The 23,375-nt window shown below is 38.2% G+C and overlaps 3 protein-coding genes across 4 annotated transcripts; all 3 read right to left on the reverse strand.

The window, feature by feature from the left end:
• Positions 1-553: 553 nt before the first annotated feature.
• Positions 554-6,122, reverse strand: fam3c (FAM3 metabolism regulating signaling molecule C). 2 transcript variants are annotated; one of them, XM_057323917.1, is made up of 10 exons: positions 6,052-6,122; positions 5,480-5,542; positions 5,037-5,153; positions 4,863-4,889; positions 3,151-3,274; positions 2,978-3,036; positions 2,523-2,573; positions 2,305-2,389; positions 2,099-2,225; positions 554-1,742 (listed from the first exon to the last, which is right to left on the reverse strand). In XM_057323917.1, the coding sequence occupies exons 2-10, from the start codon at positions 5,493-5,495 to the stop codon at positions 1,653-1,655; spliced, it is 696 nt and encodes a 231-aa protein (XP_057179900.1). In that variant the 5' UTR covers positions 5,496-5,542; positions 6,052-6,122; the 3' UTR covers positions 554-1,652. The 2 variants fall into 2 exon arrangements, with proteins under 2 accessions (XP_057179900.1, XP_057179901.1); XM_057323918.1 differs by having other exon boundaries at positions 5,480-5,581; positions 6,052-6,103.
• Positions 6,123-6,792: 670 nt separating this feature from the next.
• On the reverse strand, positions 6,793-15,765 carry si:dkey-159a18.1 (sortilin). Its single transcript, XM_057324749.1, has 21 exons — positions 15,496-15,765; positions 14,975-15,037; positions 14,724-14,800; positions 14,465-14,567; positions 13,851-14,018; positions 13,676-13,749; positions 13,259-13,305; positions 12,658-12,794; positions 12,431-12,514; positions 12,174-12,234; positions 11,495-11,647; positions 11,302-11,399; positions 10,841-10,940; positions 10,567-10,738; positions 10,094-10,287; positions 9,663-9,855; positions 9,168-9,284; positions 8,965-9,091; positions 7,863-7,969; positions 7,604-7,721; positions 6,793-7,448 (listed from the first exon to the last, which is right to left on the reverse strand). Exons 1-21 carry the CDS (start codon positions 15,751-15,753, stop codon positions 7,434-7,436), a joined length of 2,466 nt encoding a protein of 821 aa, XP_057180732.1. The 5' UTR covers positions 15,754-15,765; the 3' UTR covers positions 6,793-7,433.
• A 559-nt stretch (positions 15,766-16,324) lies between these two features.
• cep83 (centrosomal protein 83) lies at positions 16,325-23,155 on the reverse strand. Its single transcript, XM_057324751.1, is given in 17 exon segments — positions 16,325-16,739; positions 16,742-16,847; positions 16,938-17,103; positions 17,201-17,304; positions 17,667-17,796; positions 18,077-18,234; positions 18,355-18,430; positions 18,656-18,805; positions 18,899-19,043; positions 19,123-19,237; positions 19,355-19,486; positions 19,884-20,135; positions 20,228-20,359; positions 20,802-20,894; positions 21,845-21,995; positions 22,189-22,395; positions 23,093-23,155. Coding segments are annotated over 16 exon segments (2,157 nt in total). The 5' UTR covers position 22,395; positions 23,093-23,155; the 3' UTR covers positions 16,325-16,698.
• Positions 23,156-23,375: the final 220 nt, after the last annotated feature.

The raw sequence follows: 23,375 nt of genomic DNA on the forward strand, positions 1-23,375 counted from the left end.
TCAGTACTTTTATATTTTCAGAATTGTTGTCAGTTTGTTGTCCGATTATCAGGTCAGCTACAAGTAGAGCCTTTTTTAAAATGGGTGTTAAGATTGACTATTTCTTCACTTTCTACATTATTACTTGCTTGTTCAGTGGTGTACTTTGAAACCTCTTTACTTGGGCAAAAAAGGTCGCCTTCCAAGAAACTACAATGTAGTTTGTAAACGCATGTACCATTTTGGATCGGTACGTCAAGTAGTAACAAGTCAAAACAGATGCACTAAGCATTATTGGGTTTTCCAGGTCCTAATCTAAACAAAGGTAAGAGAAAACCCACAACACAAACCTTTGCTCAGGTTCATTTTAATAAGAAAACTCTTTACAAAATAATTTTGAGACATCAGGAGTGAGTAACGGAAACGGCATAATCACACAAAAAGATTTACATCAATTTAAAATAATTTAAACAACAGAAATCATAAAAACACGAGCTGATTTAGATTACACACAACTGATGTGGATACATTTCTAGTATTATTTAATCACACATAAGGCACGTGGGTTTTCTAAAAAGAAAGACAGGTCATAATCTGCAGCATCGCATGGATAGTATTTGGATAAAAGCGTATGCCAAATGTATTTTGTTACTCATGCATAACATTGGAAAAATGAATATATTACACATTCTTCATTAACCGTGGGACTTTACTAGATGTAAATGTGGCATAATACTTTATGATACCAAGAAGGGACAATATGGAATATAAAAGCCAAGTGGTTAAATAGTATCAACGTGATGCTTAATGTGCATGAAAACAACCTCTGTTGTGCCACAGCTCTACAAAATCTATAAAGCTAACAAAAAGTAAAAAAGACATCAATAGAAATCTTCATATGCAGTAACCTCCCAAATGTAACAATATTCACTGAAAATAATTTCATCAGAAAGTAAAAGCAGTAGTCCTACATCACACTGGAGCATAAAGTGAAACAAAGCTAGTAACCTAAGATTTAAAAAAATCCTTTAAAAACAAATCAATTGATTAGTTAATAAAAAAAATCCCTTTTCCGCATGTTAATACATTTTTTATCACTTTTTAAGGAGACCAAAAATAAATTAAAGTACTGCAAGCAGAGAATGTTTGGTAACAGCAGATGTCAGCCATTCATCTTTGAATCAACATACTCAGTCATTCAGTGTTTTACAAAGCAGAAAAAAATGAAGAGTAAAAAATCCTCTACCTTCAATCTCTGGACAATATTTGTACGCAGTACATTAGCAGTATAACCTAAATCAGGTTTCCCATAGTCAAGTCGGTGATCTCCAGGCCTGTTCGAATAGTTTTTATTTATGTGCAAGGATGTGCTCTTTGTGAGTACATGCTTTTAAAAAAAACTGATTAAAATAAATGACTGTAAAAGTCATGTACATGTGTTGTTAAAAAGGCGCATGAACTATGCACACATGTAAAAGTTTAAAATACAGAAAGATGGCCTTCATATGTTCAACTTAAAGTCTATATTTTACTACTTAAACAGTAGGCTATTACCTTGTATATATATAAAAAATTGCATAACAAGATTCCTTCCATTACCTCTCACGCTTTCACATCCCTGATAAAGGTTGTTTTGGGGAAAATCTGGGAAAGAATTTGAAGGGAGGCTGCTTTCAGTCGTGTTTCAAGGGAATGCATCCTTCCATCTCCAAAACCTCTGGCCAGCCTTCATACTTGTTGGTCTCTTTATTGTTCTTGATATGCTGGAGACATATGACATATTTAAGGTAAACCTCTCTTAAAGGGATGGTTCACCCAAAAATCAATGTTTTGTCATTTAATCACCCTCATGTCATTGAAAACCTGTATTTGACTTTCTTCTGTGGAACACAAAAGAAGATATTCTGAGAAATGTCTCGGGGGTTTTGTGTCCATATAATGGAAGCCAGTGGGGGCCAATGTTGTTTAGTTAACAACATTCTTCAAAATATCTTCTTTTGTGTTCAGCAGTAAGCCATACAGGTTTTCAATGAGGGTGAACAACTGAGATGCATGAGCTTTTCAGGTCACAACGCCCCTTACTGACAAGACCTATGGGGAAAAAAAAGAGCAAATTTACCTGTTCAAAGGGGCTCTTCGTTTTAATCCCTTTACCACCAACAAACACCCAGTTATCTCTGAAGGCCAAAGAATTGATGACCGAGCTGCCCAAATCCGCTATCAGTTGTCTAGCTTCATCATTCAACCTGTTTATAATGAAGATCAAATAAATGAGCAAGTCAAAGAGGACGACAAACAATTCTTTCGTTTTTCCAGAAAACTCACTTTGAGGCAGGATCATCAAACGTTGCCATCATGACGATGGTTCCATCTTCAATCGCAGTCAAGAACTTGATAAGCAGGTTGACATCTAGATAAGTTAACAATTAGTGTAAGATCTGCACCAGTGACTCATTCATCTTGAAAAGGGAAATGTCATATGTTCGACATCCAGTTCAACTACCATAAACGTAAAGGCATGCAAAACGGAAACAAGAATTTACCTCCGGCCCACATGTCAAAGGAATCCATCCTGATGACCTCGCCGTTCTTTCCTGCAAACAGCAGAACGTTGATCAGATCAGTCCGACATCTGTTTGTACATGATGTGACTACCGGAATACAGTATTTGATACTATATCAAATTATTTTTTGGAATGGGTCCAGTGAAAATGTTGGCAGGGCAGGTAAATCCACTGAACTACAGGTTTGACAGGGCCGGCGTAAAAATGTTCTTCTTAATCTCAATAAACACCTCCACATTCACCTTAAATTGAATGTAATAGTAGTTTCACCCATGTTAAATGTGGACTCATATTTTCAATGTTAAACCAATTCATGAATCAACCTGACATACACCGTGGATCGAGTTAGCATGGGTGAGTTTAGGGAGGTATCTGTCCAACCAATAACAGAGAAGGGGAGTGGTCAAGATTCCAAAGATACAAAAGGACCATACCGTTGATCAAAGCGATGTTAATACCCCGTCCGATGTTGTTCCTCACTCCACTCATTACTCTGATAAAAGAAGTAGTTGAAATAAGTCTTTCACAATGACGTCTCTGTTTTCTATATGTTTACAGAGCCATTGCAGCACAAAGGGTTGTGCAATAAGAGATGTGTCAAACCTACATGTTGTCCTGAAGACAGATTTTAGGGCCGACTACACTGGCAGCTCCGCTGGTGACCTTAAAGGCTAAATGGTCCTCAGGACACGGTTTAGAAAGGCCGCATTTGTTGCGGGGAGGTTTGGGGGCTAGAAATGACATTGGTTTATATTAGTGTCTTTATTAGATTGGATACACACACACACACACACACACACACACACACACACACACACACACACACACACACACACTTTTCTCATAATAATCTATTATGTATAACTATCTATTACTTATGTAAATATGCATATCGTTGCGGTCTTTCTGCTGTACCAATTCACAGTTTTTCAGGAAGTGGAAAAAAACACTGAACTTTTTTAATGATTACATACCGAGTTGCCAAAGTTGCACTTTTTATTGGTTAGATATTTGCAAAACTCAGTGACAAACATAGAGAGTGACTAATAATAATGATTTATGACAAAAAAAATGGAGAAATATGGAGATACTGTTCGAGGTTTCAGAGGGACAGCAGCGATATGTACAATTTACCATAAATTGACACAGATTTTACAGCTATTCACAAAAATCTGTTTAGATTTTTTCATACTTTAAGTAACACTTTACAATACATTTGGTAACATTAACAAAACCATTTAACGTTAACAATAAAATAAATCATTAATATTAATAAATAAATAAAATGGATTAATAAACAATTATATTTATATTAACTAACATTAACAAAGATGAATATATACTTTAAAATGTATTGCTCATGTAGCCTATTGTTCATGTTAGCAAATGCAGTAACAGGTGTTAATGAATCAGACCTAATTGAACTGTTACCATATTTCCTCATGATAATTTATTTTTTGATAAACTGTAAAACATTTATTTATTGTTAAAAAACTATTAAAACCAAAATCAAAGTTATTAAAGTTATAATCAAAAATATCAAAGTTTTCACACAAACACAGCTATATTATAAACATAAATAAATGGCAAGTAAACAACACACCCAGAGTCCCAACTAAGAAACACTGTGCCTTATATAGCAAAATCGAACACGATACTATTCAGCACGTCACGCACAAACACTATTAACCTAAATGCCAATAGGCCCTTTTCACAATGACGTCACTTAACTTCCGCCTTTTCACAAAGCACATAACATCCGTTTTGCGAAGAAGAAGAACTTCCGTTTTGCCGTCGCGCTGGAATTTAACAACAGTGGAAAAAAACTGACAGAACACGTATTCAACTACTTATCCTAGCACCTTCGCTAACACAAAAAGAAAACAAAACACTTACCTTCATAACCAAACAGGTACTGTTCAACGAAGAATTTGTATCCTTTCTCTAGCTTTGATCATGTCGTTAGCGAAAATTTGTCGGCAAGACCTTTGTGACAAGCAGAGCGGAACGAGGGCCGTGAGGGAACTGCGCGAGGCAGCTGCGCGTTGCACCGGTCTCGCATCTCTCTCGTCCCGCTCTGCTTGTCACGACGTTGTACATCATCTAGCCATATTTGTGGCAGATGTGCAAGGGACTTGGTAAACTCCATTCTGAGGCTCAAGCGAAAGTAACTTCTTGAGTTTTACTGGCGGTTGGCAAACCAGCTTATAGGTGCATTACCGCCACCTAATGAACTGGAGTGATAGCGGAAGTAACGATACACTAACGATACATACATAAATTCATTAATTAATTTAATAAAAGTAAATATGTACTTACACTCCGTCTCTACAGGTGCAGATCGTGCTGTCGAGAATAATAAGCCAGTTAGCCAATAAAAATATGCCCTTTAAGTCATGCAGAGAGCAAAAACACACAACTCTAAACAAGCATACTGTATTACTTTACTAACAGAATAACTGTGCGATCATTGATGATGTCGACCAAACTTACCGAACACTTTTCCCAAGTTTCCCAAATTCCCCAAATTCATATTATTCTCTAAAAGCTCAAAGGCAAGGAACACGGCCAGAAAGAAGACAAAAATCAAGGCCGCCAGTTTCAAAAGTCCTGTAAAAGTCAAGGCCGCAGTTAGCGAAGAGATCGTCTTAGTTGAAAGAAACACTTTAAATGTTCTTCAAACACACATAATATAACAATGACACGTCCTGCATTCTTTTTTGTTCTTGTTGCATAAGTTTGTCCAATGAACTGTAAATGTGAGCCCTGAATTGAAACCAGTTAGGAAGCCCTGCTATGCAATATAAACTGTCCCATGGCATTGAATTACAACATATTCTATAAACGACAAATGAGCAATTAGTTGTCTTTGCTAACAGTACATTTACAGTAGTATACACAATGCTAGGGTTCAAACGTAAAGAAACGGAACAGACCTCCGGCTCGAATCATCTTGTTGTCTCATGCAGCTACCGTCACCACAAACCAGATCCAGACACCTGTCATACGATCACATCCATATTACACAATCTAAAATTCTGAATTCATAAATATTCAGAGTAAACCACTTATATATTATAAGGCATATTATAGCTGCACACGCTTTTTAAATACTATACCAAACAAACTACTCATTCTGATCATTCTTGTTGAAAAGTACATCATGTGCTTAAATGTTTGCTATATGTGTGCTTTAATGTGCTTAAAGGACTGTTCTCTAGGTGAAATATATGAACTCATGCATTTTAATGCACTCATAGAAATATATTACAATATGTTAACATTAATGATAATTCCAAGCACTTCCTATTATCTTTCAAAACTTATTTAGATTTGCTCTTAATAACATATAATGTAAGGTATATTGTCACAATGCAGTATATTTGTTTGATATTGCTATGACCCTCAAAATAAATCAAAATCATAACTCATAAAGAGATGATAGACAGATAGATAAATAGATACAGAGAACACATACAGAGAAATAAGAAAAGAAAAGGTAAAGTACCTGATGCCACGGCGACAGCGTTGAGTCCTCACATCCGGGTTTACCAAAAAGTAGGCGTGTACAGTTATAGAAAAGCGCTGGGTGAGTTTACGTGTATGTGGCGTAAGGTGAAACGTCAAAGCAGGGGCGTGTATTAGAGGAGACCCGCCCACGCTGCAAAGAATGTTGCGCACAATGAAACATTTTTATTTAGGATTATTCACTTGTCAGTAAAGGGCGGAGAGAAATTATCATTAAATATTATGGGTATTTGGAATCATTTTTAATAAATGGTACACTTTACAACATACAAGTTGTATTCGTTAAAGATAATAAAAGCTGAAAACTGCTAATTGTTAGTTCGTGTTAGCTGATGTATTTATTAATGTTAACAAATATTGTAAAGTGTTACCAAACAAGCTCATTTTAAAATGATTTCAGATACATTTCAAACGTGTTCCAACTAAATAATTCCAAAATAAATCCCCTTGGCCAAAGGTTTATTCATTACTGGCAAGGTGAAGCTTGACCATGTCATGTTGCATAAAGATTCTTGCATTTTGTGTCAGCGTGTTAGACAGGGTGTGAAAGTGTAGTCTGTATTAGTGGGGGTGTGTGAGGGTGTGATGTGTTTTAATAAGGACTTGTGATAATGTGGTGTGTGTTAGTAAGTATTTGTGAGTGTATATTACATTTACCTCCATTAAGCACACTGTTTCATTTAAAGCAAATCACAAATTATGATCACCAAGCCTCCACCTGTTCCTACAATGCCAGGTTTAAAGTGTAAATTGGTACACAAGCTAGAGCAGTTTTTTGATGTTAGAGTTACAGTGTTTTTGTGGATTAGTCGTGCGTGCATAGGTGTATAGAAATCCACCTTAAAGGATCTGCCTTTGAGGTATGTGACATGGTTTGTTTTTCTAAGACTTAAAGAAGTGTTTGATTCTTAACCATTTCTCTGGTCAGTAATTTTAACACAGTTACACACTATATCAACGCATATTAAACTAGTTTGAATGTCATTTTTGAGAGACTATTTTGAAGAGCACAAATTCTGCAGACTTTATGCATTGTGATTTATTTACAATTCAAAAACAGTAGATTTGTCTTTCTTGAAATCACAGACTATGCCAGAGCTCGGAGTATTTCCAGCAGCAGCTTTAAGGAATATGAATGATTCCAGTGCAAAATACAAAGAGGTTGAAAGTAAATTCATGCGTGACAATAAATTATCCTATGATTCCTGCATATAACATTTCATAGAAGGAAACAAAAACGTGTTTTGCCTGAGCAATGCATTGTTTCACAGACAGACACAGTCACTTTTGGGCGTTCTTATTTTTTTCTTGTCCAGTTATGTGCTTGAGTACAGATGTTGGTTTGCTGAGTTTAAATGATGTTCATTCGATGAGATCCTAAACAAGGTATAAATATGGTCAGCAAGCTAGTCTAGGTGTACACATACCTGAATAATCCACATAATTAAAAAATATTTATAATATTCAGCTTAACATAAATAAAAAAGACCTAAAAGAATAGATGCAATGAAGTATGATGAGACAAAACTCACATCATCTGAATCATCCGGACCTTCTAAACTGCGCCGCTTACTGCTGGGGCCGCTCTCACTGTTAACACACACTTCCTCTTCTTGAAGTTGCAGAACAGTGAAGCGATAAGCAGGTGACCTGCAGAGGGCAGAATTTGATCAGAAGAGAATGACAAAAGCATAAATGCCAGACTTGAGGTCTATTTGCTTATTTAAAGCAGATGTACAGTAGATGTAGTTTCCAACAAAGGTCAAGCTGGGGTTGATCATGTGACCTCACCTGCGCCTGCAGTTTGTTTTTCTTGACATTATGATTAATGCTGCAGCTATCACCAAACCTATGAGCCCTATACAAGTACACACCACAATAACAGCCAGCATGCCCTTCTGCAAATGAAAAGATAGACACATGTCAAAATTAATCCAAAAATAAAAATGTAATTCCACTGATGATTCTGTTTTACAGTAAAATAAAAGATGTAATATATTTTAACCAGCATAAAGGCAGTACAACAAATACTATTAATATTAGGGATGTACCGATATGTACATTTTGGCCGATAACCGATAATTCTTTAACATTGGAAGCCAATAATTCAATATATTGGCCGATGTACAGTATCTAAAAATTAATATAAAACTCCCTAGGTCTGAAACAAAAGGCAAAATGTGGACAACTGCTTTTATTTGAAAACATTGGCTGCAGAAAACAAGGTAACCATTAGTTCTCTTTTTTCCCCTAAAAATGATGTGCCAAGCCTACTTTACACTATACGATTCATTAACCTTCAAACTTTTCTGGTATATTTTTTATTTAATAAACAAATTATAGATGTTCTTCCAGAGCAACCCAGAAAAATGTTTTTAATAGCCACATGTCTAACAAGTCTCAAGACAGAAAGCATTCAGAAAGCAGTCTGATTCAAACAATATGCTTTTGTTCCTATAATTTACACATTCATATATACTGTATTTACATACTGCACCGACATCAACAATGTTTTGCTAATAGCAGTAAGTGAATGGTCACGACATAAAGACAGTACTGTACTGGATTTTAACTGTGAGCATCGTGCAGCTGAAGAAGTTTAACCAGAGGAAATTATTTATGATTTATCGGCTATAATATATCGGCCGATACCGATAACATTAAAAATGGCCATTTACCGGCCGATACCGATGTGGCCGATAATTTATCGTGCGTCCCTAATTAATATCTATAAATAATAAAGCATTTAACTAACATTATTTTTGTCCTCAATGCAATATATTTATTTCTGCCGTACAATAACAAGAATTGTGGGGTTTTGTATATTATTTATAATAAAACATCAGAAAATCTTTGTTGATAATCAAATAAGATAAACTGACAGGTCACTCACTGATCTCTCAACTGGTAAACTCGATGAGGATGATGGACTGAGTTTCTCACAATGCTTTTTGGTAATGTCTTCTTTTCTCGGAGGACTGAAACCACCCTCACATTTATCACCGGGAATCTTGCGATACCTGCATGACATAATAGTGTAACTGTAAAGCATGTTTGAGAATGTGTGAAACAGACTAAAAGATGTATGTTCTTTACCCTATCGTTTGAATATCATCTAGATTCCCATTTAAGCAAATCTCCAGAGTCTGATTCAGGAGGCCAGGCTGTGGCAGACATTCTGAAGTGTCTTCATGCCGATAGAAACCATAGTCACTGTTGACAGAAGAAATGTTACAAACACAGCAAAAAATTATAATTTTCAGGTTTTACATAAATATCTGACTTGTTTTCCAATAAATATATACCGTAAATTTGCTTGAGAAGCAACATTTGCTGTTATCAGGATTTATGAATAAGTCTATTTTGACGAGCAGTTTTAAGCAAAAACAAGCAAAGTCTGAATATCTTATCAAGTAAATCAAGTTCAAGTCACTCTTATCAAGTAAAATTACATGTAGTTGGGGATGTTTAGATATTTCTACTGAAAAACAAAATTACTTAAATTACTTAGAATAGGTTTTGTGCAGTGTGTGGACTACAAGCAGAAGTTCAGACCTCAGTATTGGGAAACGCATCAGCAGTTTTTCCTACCACATGTAGTCTTCTTTAGTACAGGGACATGGGCTCTGCTGCTTGCTGACCACATAGCCTCTTCCATTTCGGCAGGCAGACAGTTTTCTGAGTCTTCTAAACGTCTCCTTGTAGCCCAGGACGCATCCGTCTGTTTCTGAGTCACTTCCGTATTCAGAGTGAGCCAACCACATCACATAATCCTGTTCATCACCTTAAAGTTGAGAAAAATCCACTTTAGTTACACTATAGATAGAACAAGATCTATAATGCATACACCAAAAGAGAGTAGGTACAATATGTAGACAGAAATTACCCATAACTTTCAAGCCACACTCTACTGTAGCAGTGGCCAGACAACTACTCAGAAGACCTAAGCAACCCAATCTCAACGCTGTGGCAACCACCCACAAAAGGTGGAATAATGCTGTAGTTATTGTAGACTAGCTTACACTCTCTGGTTAGCAGATGGTCAAAGTCGACGGTGACTGCTACCCACATGGGCTGATCATCATCATCTGGTCGGTAACCAAAAATGCTGATGTTCATGGTCTTAGTGCCCGGCTCAGATGCCACGCCTGCCAGGAAGATTGGGTGATCTGTGAAATTAAATATGTTCCAGCACTGGCCTTCATCTGTGGAAAATCTGAAAACATACAGACATTCCTTTTTTTTGCTTAGTAGTGCTTGTGTTATCATTCTTTATATAGAAATGAATTGTGTACATTTCGTTATGTCACTTGGCTTTATATTTTATCATCTTTTGTGATGATACTTATTAATTTTAAGCATCGTTTAGCTGTCTGAATTCTTTTTGTAGCCAATACAGTATTAATAAGAATTATTAAATTTTTAGAACATAAACTATATTATACATTATAAATATATGTATACAAACACACAGAGACCATTAGCGTTGTCTTACTTTAAAGAGTTGATTTGTCTGTCTTGGTGTGCCTCCACGGCCACTATCAAACCTCCAGAATCCAGGATGCTGTAGAGATGTGGTCCTCTCAAAGTCCCCCACCAGGTGTATCCTCCATCTCCAGACACATACACATCCGGCCGGGTAGCTGATATAGAGTCTCCGACACTACCTGCAGAAACATTCAACTTACAGTAATTCATAGAGCATGTGCAGTTTATTGGTCAAGGAAAGTTGTGAGTTTTTTTAGGGGTGTACAAGAGAGGGCTCTTACCATGAGCAATGATCAGACCAGTGGCAGTGGGCTCAGAGAGAGGCAGCATGGGAGGGATTCCACTGAAGGGACTGTGCTCTCCGTGGATATGAAGGTTACACTGCAACAGGAAACACACCGTTACAAGTACCTTTATATATTATTATTTTATAAAATGACAAATTGGTCCACATTAATAATGATTCATCTTCCGTGCATGGGCTTATACAGTACAATTTTTGCTATTTTGAAGAACGTTGGTAACCAAACAACGATGGCCCCCATCGACTTCCATTGTGTAAATACAAAACCGTAGAGACATTTCTCAAAGTATCTTCTTTTTGTGATTCACAGATAAAAGAGTCATATACAGGTTTTTAACAACATGAGGGTGAATAAATGATGACAGAATTTGTCTTTTGGGAAATGAAAAGCATTGAAAACCAAAATTTATTCAGCATCCCTTGATCCTCATCTGTTACCTTCTTTGAGTTTTCTGGGCATTCCACATTCTCTGGCTTCTTCAGAAATTTCCACTGTCCACCTCTGTCAAACGAAATGACCGAGCGAATGAGTCCACCTGCGGCCCGAGAGGATAATGACATCATTTAGTGATGACATCAGCACCGTGACAAGCGTGATAGTTTATTACCGACGTAAAACAAGCATTCGTACCTTCCTCCAGTATGTTGGTAAGATAGACCCCTCTTAGCGAGGTCACGTTAGTGAAATCGCTCTTCGCCTCCCCACCGAACAGGTGGCGCTCCAGAGACTTGGAATACAGGATTCCGCGATCATCCGAGGTGTAGATTGTCCCAAAATATGTGTCTAAGCATGTGGGATCACATCACACAAACAATCGAACAGCTGACATTGCTTTTCTCTAGGCCAGAGATAAGAAATTGCCATCTCGATAGCAAACCAACTAGCTTTGTCTGGATTTTAATAATGTTAGGGATGAATTTGAATCAAATATCCAAGGGATTAAGAAATGGATGGGAAATCAGATTATTTTCACATGACCTATACATGTTACATGTTAGTACATGACAATACAATGAGGGGTGTGTTTGTGTCAGCTCTTCTATAAGCGAATGCAAAAAAACATGCCACTTCCTGCTGAAAGCCAACACCATGATCTCTCTTATCTGTTTCAAGTCATCGCCACAGCACAAAGACCTCCAGAGTCTAGCAGTCCAGTGGCTTTTGTAAAGACATAATATTTTCTGTCAGCACAAAGCGGAACCAGCTCGACAAGTCCCGCATCTTGAACTGACGGCACCAGTGGTTGAGCTGTTAAATAATAGTGAGAACTTCTATTTCACAGAGGAACCAAAAAAGCGAGAAACCGTACCTCCTGGGTTGTCCACGTGCATGAAGATCATGTCCTCGTCACCATCCAGAACCGAGTAGAACTGTGAATAAACATCATGCGTGAGTCTAAGAGTAAAAACACTGTCAGGAAAGTGTCGAATCTTTCAGAGATATTGTGACATTTGCAGACAGAAATATTCATAGTGTAATATATCAAGGAGCCATGTTATATTTATGTGTGTGTGTGTGTGTGTGTGTGTGTGTGTGTGTGTGCGTGTGTGTGTGTGTTGTTCTCACCTGTTCTGTAGTGGCTGATGGAAGCTGAGCTTTATTAAAATGGTCACCCTGGTCTGACGACACATAGATAACTCGAGGAGAACCCTGTAAACACAAGACAAACCCTCAGAAACAGGCAGCGGTGATAATTCTCACAGACTAGACATTTAAAAAGGCTGGGAACAGAGTGTGTGTTTGTGTGGGTTACTACATGCTTGGGTGTGCATGTTGTCTGAAGAATCCCGTACCAGTTTTTCCATGACGGAGGTAAACAGGAAGCCGCCGATGTAGCCGAATGAAAAGATGTTCTTGGCGATGGTGGTGAAGGTTTGGCCAAAATCCTGTGTCCGTCTTAGAATAAGCTCACCTCGTCTCGCTGCCTCCACTGGTTCAAATACAAATTATAACATTTTCATACATACTGTTAGCCAAAAGGTGCAGATCTGCCCAAAATTCTTTTCAACTGACAAATCGCGGAGGAAGATTTTTTAACGCTCAGTGGTTGCCCTTTCATAGCTCGTGAGATTTTCAGTTGAGTTTTATTTAAGCATCAAATTTGTATAAGATGTTGTTCAGTCTTTGTTGAGAAACTAGTTTACACTCTTTAAAGCAAAAGTTCCTAAAAGGTTCTCTGTCACGCTGCATGGTTCCACGAAGAACCGTCAACATCCACAGAACCTTTTTTAGGAAACCTTTTTTATTTGCTATCTGTTTAATCTCAAATACATCTCAAAATCTCTAAGATTGTTAAAGGTACTTTATGAAACCATTCATCCATGGCATCGTAAAAGAGCACCTTTATTTATAAGAGTGTAATTTAATGCAAAATCATAGAAAAAAATGCCTGACCTGTTCCTTTTGGGCTTGAACTGAAGAAAAGAGTGATTCCAGAACCCCTGGAAAAGACAGAATTTTAACTTCAGGGTCATGAATGTGTCCGAATTTGCATGTGTCTAAAAATGCAATTTTCATGAAACAGGCCCCATAATGGTGGCCCTGCAACACATCTGCATCCTTATGAAATATAGTTTTTTTTTGTGGTCGAGAAGTTGTTCATTTAATATAGATTGCAAATTCGGACACAGCAAATGTTTTACTAATAGAAGCTTGTTTTCTTTTTAATAATGTCTACATTTAATAATCTACATTTCTATATACAAACTTAGCACAGACATATTTTACTGTGTATTACATTCACAAACAAGGTCTTCAGAAATGTTCTTTGTTTTGTTGAAGCTCATTCAGAACTTTGCTGTGTGTTCTCACCATGTGAAAGTTTGAACTCCTTCGTGAACTTCAGACCAAGTGTTCCCAAAGTCTTGTGAGAGCCATAGCCCATCCTAAAAATCAACATCATATAAAAATGTCACATAATGTACATTATGAAATTATTACAGAGTGGGGGTGGTAGAGCTCATAGATTACTAATAAGAACATTTACATCAATGCTGATGGCCACAAGATATTTTGGGTCCTGGTAATGGAACTGTATCGCCTGTGCTGGGTGAAATGGAAGTTGCACTGATCTAAATTTCCTGCCTGCATCCATCGAGGTAAAAATGACTCCTCCTCGGGTCTCTGTAAACGGTACGTTGGCCGTCAGAATCACCTGTGATGTCAGCAAACATCAAAATGTAAAATCCACAGAAATTCTGCACTCAAGTAAGCAAAGTGGGTTTAAATTTAAGGGAAAGAAAAATGGTACAAAAGAAGAATGTCAGATTAACACTTCAGCCCCCTTCGGAGGATGTCTTAAAAACAATGTGGTTTGTGGTGCATTTTGACACAAACGGTTTCTGCCATTAGCAATATCTGTTAAAACCACAACATGTCTTCAGACAACAAAGATGTCATGGCCTTTTCTGATTGGGTAGAATCAATCTTGTGTTGGAACGTAAAACGACACATTCTCCTACGTATCGACAACCACACACAGAAAGTTAAAAAGTCATAACGAGATATCTATTGAGCAGTAAGAAAGCTATCTTTACTATTGTCACAAAGACTTCCTTAAGCATCATTTCTTATACATAAATTGACTGCACACTTGTTTACCTGCTGAGGGTTGCCAGGTCCGGTGCTAATCCCAAAGTCCTTCTTTATAAATGCGTTGTTGATGGCATTGGAGGTATCATGGAAAGACTTTCCGTAGTCTTCACTAGAATGACGCAAAATTGTCAATACAAAGACGACCAAGATGGTTGCATCTAAATATATCTCGTGATGCTCAATGCTGATTCATGAATGCCAGTAGACGCCCAACTTGGTCACGTCGTATGTTATTTGAGAACAGGTACAAAAATCCACCACTGACCTTCTGTAGAGGCGCGTGGAACCGCCTTCATGAAATGAGTCTGAAGGTACGCTGACAGTGGAAAGGACCAGAATAATCTAAAATGGGCAGAAAAGGGTTCAGCGCACATTTCTCATTAAATACATTTTAATGATCGGACTGAATATGACCGAAATACTACACATTACAAGGCTACATATAATAAAGAACAATAGAGGAAAGGCTGTTATTAACACAAATAGCCTTTGGATTACTTAAGAAGATTGGTTTACCCCAGTTCCATCTCCAACCCATGCGAGCGTAAAACTGGATCCGTTATCGCCATGAAAACCAGTCTAGAAGAAAAAACAGAGTAACTTGTATGTTTTAGTGGAAGTAGACAATCTGTTTCCACTTTGAATTAGGTGTCTTTTAATTATTGTGTACTTATAATGTACCTGTAGTATGTTCTTGGTAGGATCAAAGAGTGTAATTACATGTAAATGCTTTAAATTTAAGTACTACATTGTGAAAGCACATGTATTAGACATTTTAAACCAAAGATGCAAAAAGTTTCATTATATATATATTTTAATGTAATTACATGCATATGCAGTAGTAGTTAAAGAAACTTGTATAAAGTGACACAGACCGACTGTCTTTGAAACAGTTACTTCACAATTCCCCTTAACACATTCATCACAAAGTCCCAAAAACATTTTTTTCTTGTATTAATGTAAAATGGGTAACCTGGCAGTCATCTTATTGTCAAATGATCATAATTGTTTAATTTATCCAAATGACGTCGTCCTACCTCGTGCGTATGGTCGAGCAGAAGCTCACGGTCTTTTGGAGACAGAGGTGACTTGCACGCTGTGAAACGCGCTTGTCCCGACGTCCAGGTGTCCCGTTTGCGTCTCCAGTAACCGCGCGGGGTCCGGGAGAAAGTCACCGTTTTCGCATTGCGCTTCCCATGGACGGCAACATCCTCAACCAAAACCAGTAAGCACACACCGAAAACGAGCAGTCTCCAGTTCATTACTGTACTGTCTGAGAGAGGTAAAAGAGACATAAGTGACAAACCCGTTTCCTGGTCATGAGAGCGCGCGGAGGATGCGCGCGGGAGGAGGGGTGTGAGACACTTTTCATTGCCAAAACTCTTTACCCTCGTTAAAACAGGGTAAACAATAACAGAAATCTAATAGAATCAATTGTAATAAGAAATGTACTGGTTTAAATGGAAGCTATAACGGTCTCGTGGGTCTCTGCTGGTATGTGTTGAGGGATGTTTGACGGATGGGAACAAATAGAAGACCTTTAATGTCCAGTAACCAAATGTAACTGGAATAAGGCCCAAAACACACTACATAAAGGAATTGTATTTTTGTTTTAATGGTTCTTTTAAAGTTGTGATCCATATGGGTTTTGTATTTTTAATCTAATAGATTTATCATTCATTTTGTTCCCTTTACTATTAATTTGTTGGTTGCGATTCTGCACTCAGATCTGTGTTGGATGTGTTTTTGTTTATTTGTTGCACTTTAAATAAATAATTACGCTAAATTTATTTGATAGGTTTTATTAAAAACATTTTAAAAAAGTTTAAAACCTACGTTAAAACCAATTTTTAAAAAAATGAAGTAATGTAGGTGCACATCTGAATTTATAAAGGTCTAGTGAATATAAGAATGTGTAAAACATTGCTTTTTAGGTTAGTAAATATTTTCAATAAACAGATTTTCAGACAAAACAAAAAACCCTCTTCAGCATTTAAATTTGTGGAAGAAAACAACAGCAACACGAGGCACAAATTATGTAAACTTTAAAAAGGTGCTCAGTTAATAAAAATACCACCAGACAAACAATAAATAATGCAACAGGTTTTATCAAAACATCAGACATTATGCTGCTCAGCACCGCAAGGTATTTGATAAAAGACAAGCTTCCAAATATAACACAATACATGGGAGTTTTGGCACAGGGTGAATGTAATCACACAGGTAGTTGTCAGGAGAGGTCAGAGGTCAGAAAGGGTGTCCCATGGGCTTGAGAGTCTCTTTCTCTGTCCAGAGGAGGAGCAAGCTCCTCCAGCTGCTGTTGCTGACTATATTCCAGATCCTCCAAGCGTCTTCGAAGCACAGAGAGTTCCCTCTGATGCTGCTCCTCCTGAGAAATGGAATGTGTAAATGGATGAGCAACAAATAACTTGAAAACAACTGAGAATATTAAGCTTGTTGATGGAATGATTGTGGTCACCTGTAGGTTTGTGAAGATGGACTCTGCTGGGATGAGGAGAGACGGTGCCAGAGGGGTGGAGGTCATCTGGTTGCCCAGCAACAGACGACGAAACTCATTGTGTCTTCTCTGCAGCTCCTTTAGACGCTTGTTGAGCTGAGCATGTTCTTCAGAGTAAGAAGATTTCCTGTGCGGACACACATCAACAAATTAAGACAACCGTCTTAATAGACACAAAATAACACCTAGAGCAATAGAATGTGTTTTTATAAATCTAGTAGTACTTTTGTGCTGCGCTTGCTTCTATCTCAAGTTCTTCTATTTTGGCTTTAAGGAGCTGAATCCTGTCTTGGAGTTTCTTCTCCTTAAGTTCAGTCATGGTCTTCCTCTGAAATCAAAGAAACAGACAAATGCAACTTTATTTGGGGCTAATTTTTAACATTTTCTGATGAAAACGTGAGAGATGCTTTATTATGTGAATGTTGCAGCTGTTAAGATTTTCTGGTTGACTGCTTGCTAAACCAAGGAGTCCAAAGAGCTAAAATGCATATGGTTGATTTATAAGCCGGTAGCTATGATATTTTGCCACCTTTAGGATCCAATATTTTGTGCGAATGATTTAGAGGCATTTACACATTGGGTTTTATGTACAATACCCAATCCTGGTTGGAAAAAATCAGGTTATGTACATACTGTGTGTAGAGATATAATAAAAAACGAAGTAGAGAGATGTTAGGGGAGGCAATGTACCTTTTTCTGAGCAAATGCCGCCCTCTGCAGTCGCTCTTTAGTCTGGCTGTATTTTTCCCGTAGTTCTGCCTCTCTTTCCTGTAGTTTGTGCTTCTCTTCCAACCATTCCACTCGCCTTTCCTCTACCAGTCTGCAGTAAGATGAACGAGAGACTCACAATTCAATAATTTAATTGCATTTTATTTATAGTATAACTGGGAGAGAATAGGAAATGATGGGCAGTTTAATTTTGCTTCGTAACCATATCATCTTACCGGTCAACTTTATAATAGCCTCTTATCCACAGAAATGCAAAATGCCATGTTTTGATCCTCTGTTAGCAGGTAAAGCTACTAGCTGTCTCTGAAATACTTTGACGAAGACTTTCCCTTTTACTGTGATATGAATATCTCAGGAATAGTTTGGCGTACCTCTCGGCCTCCTGTTGGGTCATTTCCATTTGCGTGCGAGCGCTCCGTAGGTCCTCTCTCACCCTCTCCAGACTTTCTCTCAATCTGCTGTTGGTTTCTAGCAGCTCACTCTCAGAGTGTGAGAGAGTCCCGATCTGCAAGTTCAGCTCAGCACATTGCTGAAAATAATAACAGACAGGCACAAGTGAATATTAACTTACATTCAAGTCAATATTCTTCAACACTGCAGTATTAAAACGGCTGTTTTTTTGGAGAAAAAAGTTATAAAAAGCACTTACTCGTCTCAGATCTGTATTTTCCGCTCTCAAGGTCTCCAGCTCTTCCAGCTGTTGGACCAGCTGCTGAACTTTAGCTCTGCATCACACAAACAGGTAGACGATCACACAAGAATCAACAGTCATATCTGCATCTAGTTCACAGCTACTGAGAGTCTACACATACCACACACATAAGATAAAAGATTATCAAGATACGTTTTTTGGCTTGCCCTGGTGACTCATACATTACGGAAGTAAACTGGGTCAATTCTGATTTCATGTTGACTTTACACAAAAAAACGAGTAAATAAAGAATACCCACCTCAGGTTCTGTAGCTCCTTACGGACAGTTTCCTCCCCCAACTGGGCAGCACGGAGACGCTCCTCCCACTCTTCTTTCTGAGAGTTCCCTGTTGCCTCCTGAAGAGCTCTCTTCTGTTCAAGTTCAGATAAACGGTTCTCCAGCTCCAACCTGACAAATAAATATAAACGCATAAACTCTTCAAACAAACATACAATCCCATGAGGCTCTAGATCAGTTCAGATCTGACACCAGTGTGCTTACTTCTCCTCCTGAAGGGCGGCCATCCTGTGTATCTCCTCTTCTCTTGCCGCCTGAACCCTTCGCACCATCTCACGCTCCTTTTCAGATATCAACTCTTTGTTTCTTTCCAACGTAGCTTTTAGCACCTCAACATCTGACTGCAGACCTGGGATTGATAAAGAGAGCTAGGTTACTACAGTAAAACAGGTTAAAACAGAGTAGAAGAGGAGGACGAGGATGCTTACCCTCCACTTGGCTGTGCAGTATGTCTCTCTCCCTTTCAATCTCTCCTTTGGTTCTGACACAGTCTAGTTTTACATTACTCAACTCCAGCTTGTGCGTGTGCTTCATTTCTTCAACCTGGCCAATAAAACACAGATGTACACCAACAGAAATGATTACTATAGATCGAGGAATTACTGATCGAGGAATCTGTCTGGGTGGGTCACTCTGAAGCTTTAGAACTACGTTGTCTACCTGACTTTTGAGCGAGTTGATTTCTCGCTCCGCTTTGTGCAGTTTTCCTGTGAGGAGTGTGTTTTGTTCCTGAGATAGACGGAGTTCGCTTTCTGTCCGGTCCAACTGCATACGAATAGACTGCTTTTCTGCCTAAAGGGTCACACATATACAGGTTCAAACATCTACAAGAAATCAATTTCATTTTTTAAAAAGTAAAATAACTCAATTTAAGGCTCTAAGTGTAGGGTTGTGTAAATCTACCTATATGTTTAGTATACGTCATACAGGTTTTGAACGACATGAAGGCGAATAAATCATGACAGAATAAGGATTTTTAGGTGTACTATCCCTTTAATTATAATCGTCTTTCCATTTAAAGGAACGGTTCACTCAAAAATGGTCACCATTAACTTGACCAGTCATTTTTATCACTACTATGGAAAGTCAATAGTGACCATTTTTGGGTGAACTATTCCTTTAAGATCGTATAGAAAGTATATTAACATCAAATAGCAATAACATTTAAATAGCTCTAACGTGCACTCACCTCCAGCGTCTTAACCGTAGACTGGGACTCGGCTAGCTGTCGGATTTGTATCCGCTGTACATTTTCGGCTTGAGCACCTGAGTTGTTCCTTTCGGCTCGGAGTTCAGTAACTTCGGCCTCCAAACCTCTGAGTCGTTGGTGGAGCTGAGCTTTCTCCCTCAGCAGAGCTTCCACACGCTTCCCATCCCGCGCAGGATCTCCACTCTGAAGCTGAGCGGCCAGCTCCTCCTTATCACGCTCAAGACGTGCCACCTGCAGGATCACACACACAGTTCAGTAAGATACACTGCTTGAAAAATCTCTCATAAATAAATGTATGATCTTCAAACTCTGATTACGCATACATCTGCTTCATGTCGTATTCTTCTCTCCTCCAGAAGCCGAGCGTGTTCCTCTTTTTGGTGTTCAAACTCAGATTTGAGGAAGGTGAGGTCATACCGAACTTTATTGTACTCGGATCTGTAATTCTCAGCTTCCTGGTAAAGAGAAGAAGGAAGGTGCAACATACACATTTTAAAAAAAGCAAAGTCAAAGTATCCTTCAAAGCCACTTAGGTGTTTTATGTGAAAATGTTGTTCTAAACCCAATTAAACATTATTTTGTACAACACCATGAGAAAATGTTAGCAACTCAGTCAACCATTCATTTCCATGGAACGGAAAAAAGCAGCCAAATTTCTTTAAATTCTCAAATTTTGTGTTTCACCCAAACAAGCCAGTAATGTCTGGAATAAGATGACGTAAGTAACTTTTGACAATCTGCATTTCTGTTTAAACTGTCCCTTTAACACCCAAGCAAAGTGAGAACAATGCAATCGGTTTGTTTCCCATCTGTTACAGACAGGGCCCTGACTGCCGCATGTATGTCTGTGGTTGTCATGGGAAGGGGAGTCAGGTGGTGCAGAGGGGCATCTGTTACCTCCTGCAGATTGTTGAAACGTTCCCTGATTGGAGCTTCCAACTCCTGCTGCACCTGTGCTCTCAAGAGCTCCAGTCGCTGAGGGGTCATCACCTTAAAAAAACACACACAATAAACAAGATCAACACATCACAGCATCTCACAGCAAAAAGTGCCACACTGTCAGCAAAATGTGTGTATCATACAAGCATGATTAGAAGCTACTTCATCAGCACAGAGTGATTACATCACAGTTATTAAAAACAACTGTGTTTATATATTTCCTTACATTTTGAAATAGATGAGTTGGAATAGATAGTGAAGGAAAAGCATATAAATCATATTTTATTTAATTATCATTTTTTCATTTTGATTAAATATTACAAAGAGAAAAAATGTGGTTTGCCCAAATAACTAGTGATGTGTACTAACAAATTAAAAAGGGTCAATTTTGATTTCATGGGCACAATACAAATAAGTAGCCATGACCAAACTTTTGACTAGTAATGCTTAAAAGGCCAAAAAATAGAATGTAGGGATGTAACAATATCAAAATCTCACTGTGCAATAATACCTTGGTATAAAGTCCACCATACAATATTTATTGCTATATTTAAAATGACAAACGATGACTTGGAAACGTGCCATGAGCATCCTCTTTTCTTTATCCTCTAATCATAACTGTTGCTTAGAGGTAAGAGTTATAGTATGAGATGGGTCAAATGACCTAAAAATTCCTTTTACAACATAAAATAATTGCACCAAATGAACCTTGCCAAAGTTAACATCTATTTTTTTTCGAACATTCTCCATATTAGGCCCAGAAGACCTATCGGTTCATACAGTCATGTAACCGTGATAATATTGAGACAATTTTGATGTTGTGATAACACAATATCGATAATATTGTTACATCCCTATTAGAATGTCATCAATAACTGATTTAGGCATATCATCTACTAATAAAATAAAAGTCATACAATCATATGACAAATACAATATGCTATTGCAATGTAAGAAAAACTGAATAAGCGTTGCTCCCAAAGGGGGAAAATAGTGTGCACCTGCAATTTGAGCTCCTCCAGCTCACGTGTTTTATCCAGCAGTTCTCCTCTCAGCTCAGCCATCAGTAGCTGCTGTTTCTCCTGACCCACTTGACGATCGCCGAGCAACCGTTTCAGTTCATTTTGTGCCCGAGTATATTCATCCTGCAGCCTGCACACACAACAAAACAATATTAAGAACTAAGTAACACAAATCATCAGAAATCTGTTCCATGCAATCTACAAACCTAACCACAGGAACCACCCCGCACCTGCAGAACTGGTCAACACCGAAGCTCACCAGAAAATGTACTGTACAGTACAGTAATATATTTTACATGGTACATAGTAGTAAAGTTCCTTACCTGGTATGCTCCACTTTCAAAGTCTGATAGTTGGTTTTGTGGTTCTCACAGCGCATTCTCTCATCAATGAGCATTTTCTGGAGCTCCATATCAGAGCTGGTGAGCCCCGATGAGCCACCCAAGAAGACTGCGGCTTTCCCACTCCCAGCTGCAGGCTCTGGGTTAGGGAATAGGGCAGTTGACTGCCCTAACGCTGGAGGGTTCATCCTGTTCACAATGCAGAGAGCAAAAAAGGGCGATGAAGCAAAAGCAAGATATTTGTATGCCTCCCTCTGTGAGCACTAAAATCTCAAGAGACCACTGGAAGCGACTGAGATCTCAATCGAAACTAACGAGTCCACATGAATCACCAAAGTCAAGAGATACGACCTCATTGACAAATGGCCATCTGAATGCAAAAACAGGGCAAGGCTGTGTTTTTAATCACTTATGAAAGGCTTATGAAAGACGAAGAAGGATCTGATTGCTACATAGGTAGCACGAGTGTCCTTGTTTACTCTTAAGTGATTAGATGCTCAGGCTGAGGCTGGTCCCCAGCGATACACGCTGTGTTGTAGAAACAGACCCACGACAGACAGCATAAACACACAACGGCTTCCCATGTTGTCAAAGCAACGGGACCGCTGGGTAAACTCATACACTGCAGTCACTTCATGCATTTGATAAACTCGCTGATTATGAGTGTGAATCGGTGCACATATCGACGTATTGCTAGTTTGATCTGCTTCTGTGTTTAAATGACTCGTAAAGAGTTCTAATGCAACGATGGCTACTGCGTTTATTTAAAAAAATAAACACATCAACGTCACCTAACCTTCTGCACGAGATCAACACAAAGCATTAAACGTAATACACAAATAAGGATAAGATATAGTATTAATTTGGGAAGTTTTAATAAAGTTACCTCCAGGAATGACAGCAACAGACAGAGTTTAGTTAATGCTGTGACGTCCTCATGATGGCGACCAAAGTGCGCTTTCAAAATAAGAGCACTGATGTTTTTCTTGTATGTTTTATTTATTTGTATTTGTGTGTGCTTTCTTTCGCATGGGTTCTTTGGCCCATGTTTATTTTGATTCGCATGACATACGTACAATAAGTGTTATATATTTTTCCGCAGCATACATCCTATAAAATGTTACACACTCGTTTTTCACGCGCCGTTTTTTTAAAAAATTACTGCATTA

Source organism: Triplophysa rosa, linkage group LG24, assembly GCF_024868665.1.
Source record: "Triplophysa rosa linkage group LG24, Trosa_1v2, whole genome shotgun sequence".
Classification (NCBI taxonomy): domain Eukaryota; kingdom Metazoa; phylum Chordata; class Actinopteri; order Cypriniformes; family Nemacheilidae; genus Triplophysa; species Triplophysa rosa.

What these genes read in the sequence shown, in the direction of transcription:
- fam3c (XM_057323917.1), bottom strand. An exon ending in AAACTTGGGAAAAGTGTTCG is followed by an intron (nt 4,890 to 5,036) that starts GTAAGTTTGGTC and finishes TATTCTCGACAG; the next exon opens with CACGATCTGCACCTGTAGAG. An exon ending in TGCACCTGTAGAGACGGAGT is followed by an intron (nt 3,275 to 4,862) that starts GTAAGTACATAT and finishes TGTCATTTCTAG; the next exon opens with CCCCCAAACCTCCCCGCAAC.
- si:dkey-159a18.1 (XM_057324749.1), bottom strand. Translation starts at nt 15,753, where the DNA reads ATGTCTCTTTTACCTCTCTCAGACAGTACAGTAATGAACTGGAGACTG. An exon ending in GGGTTGGAGATGGAACTGGG is followed by an intron (nt 14,801 to 14,974) that starts GTAAACCAATCT and finishes TGCCCATTTTAG; the next exon opens with ATTATTCTGGTCCTTTCCAC. An exon ending in GATGATATTCAAACGATAGG is followed by an intron (nt 9,092 to 9,167) that starts GTAAAGAACATA and finishes TATGTCATGCAG; the next exon opens with GTATCGCAAGATTCCCGGTG.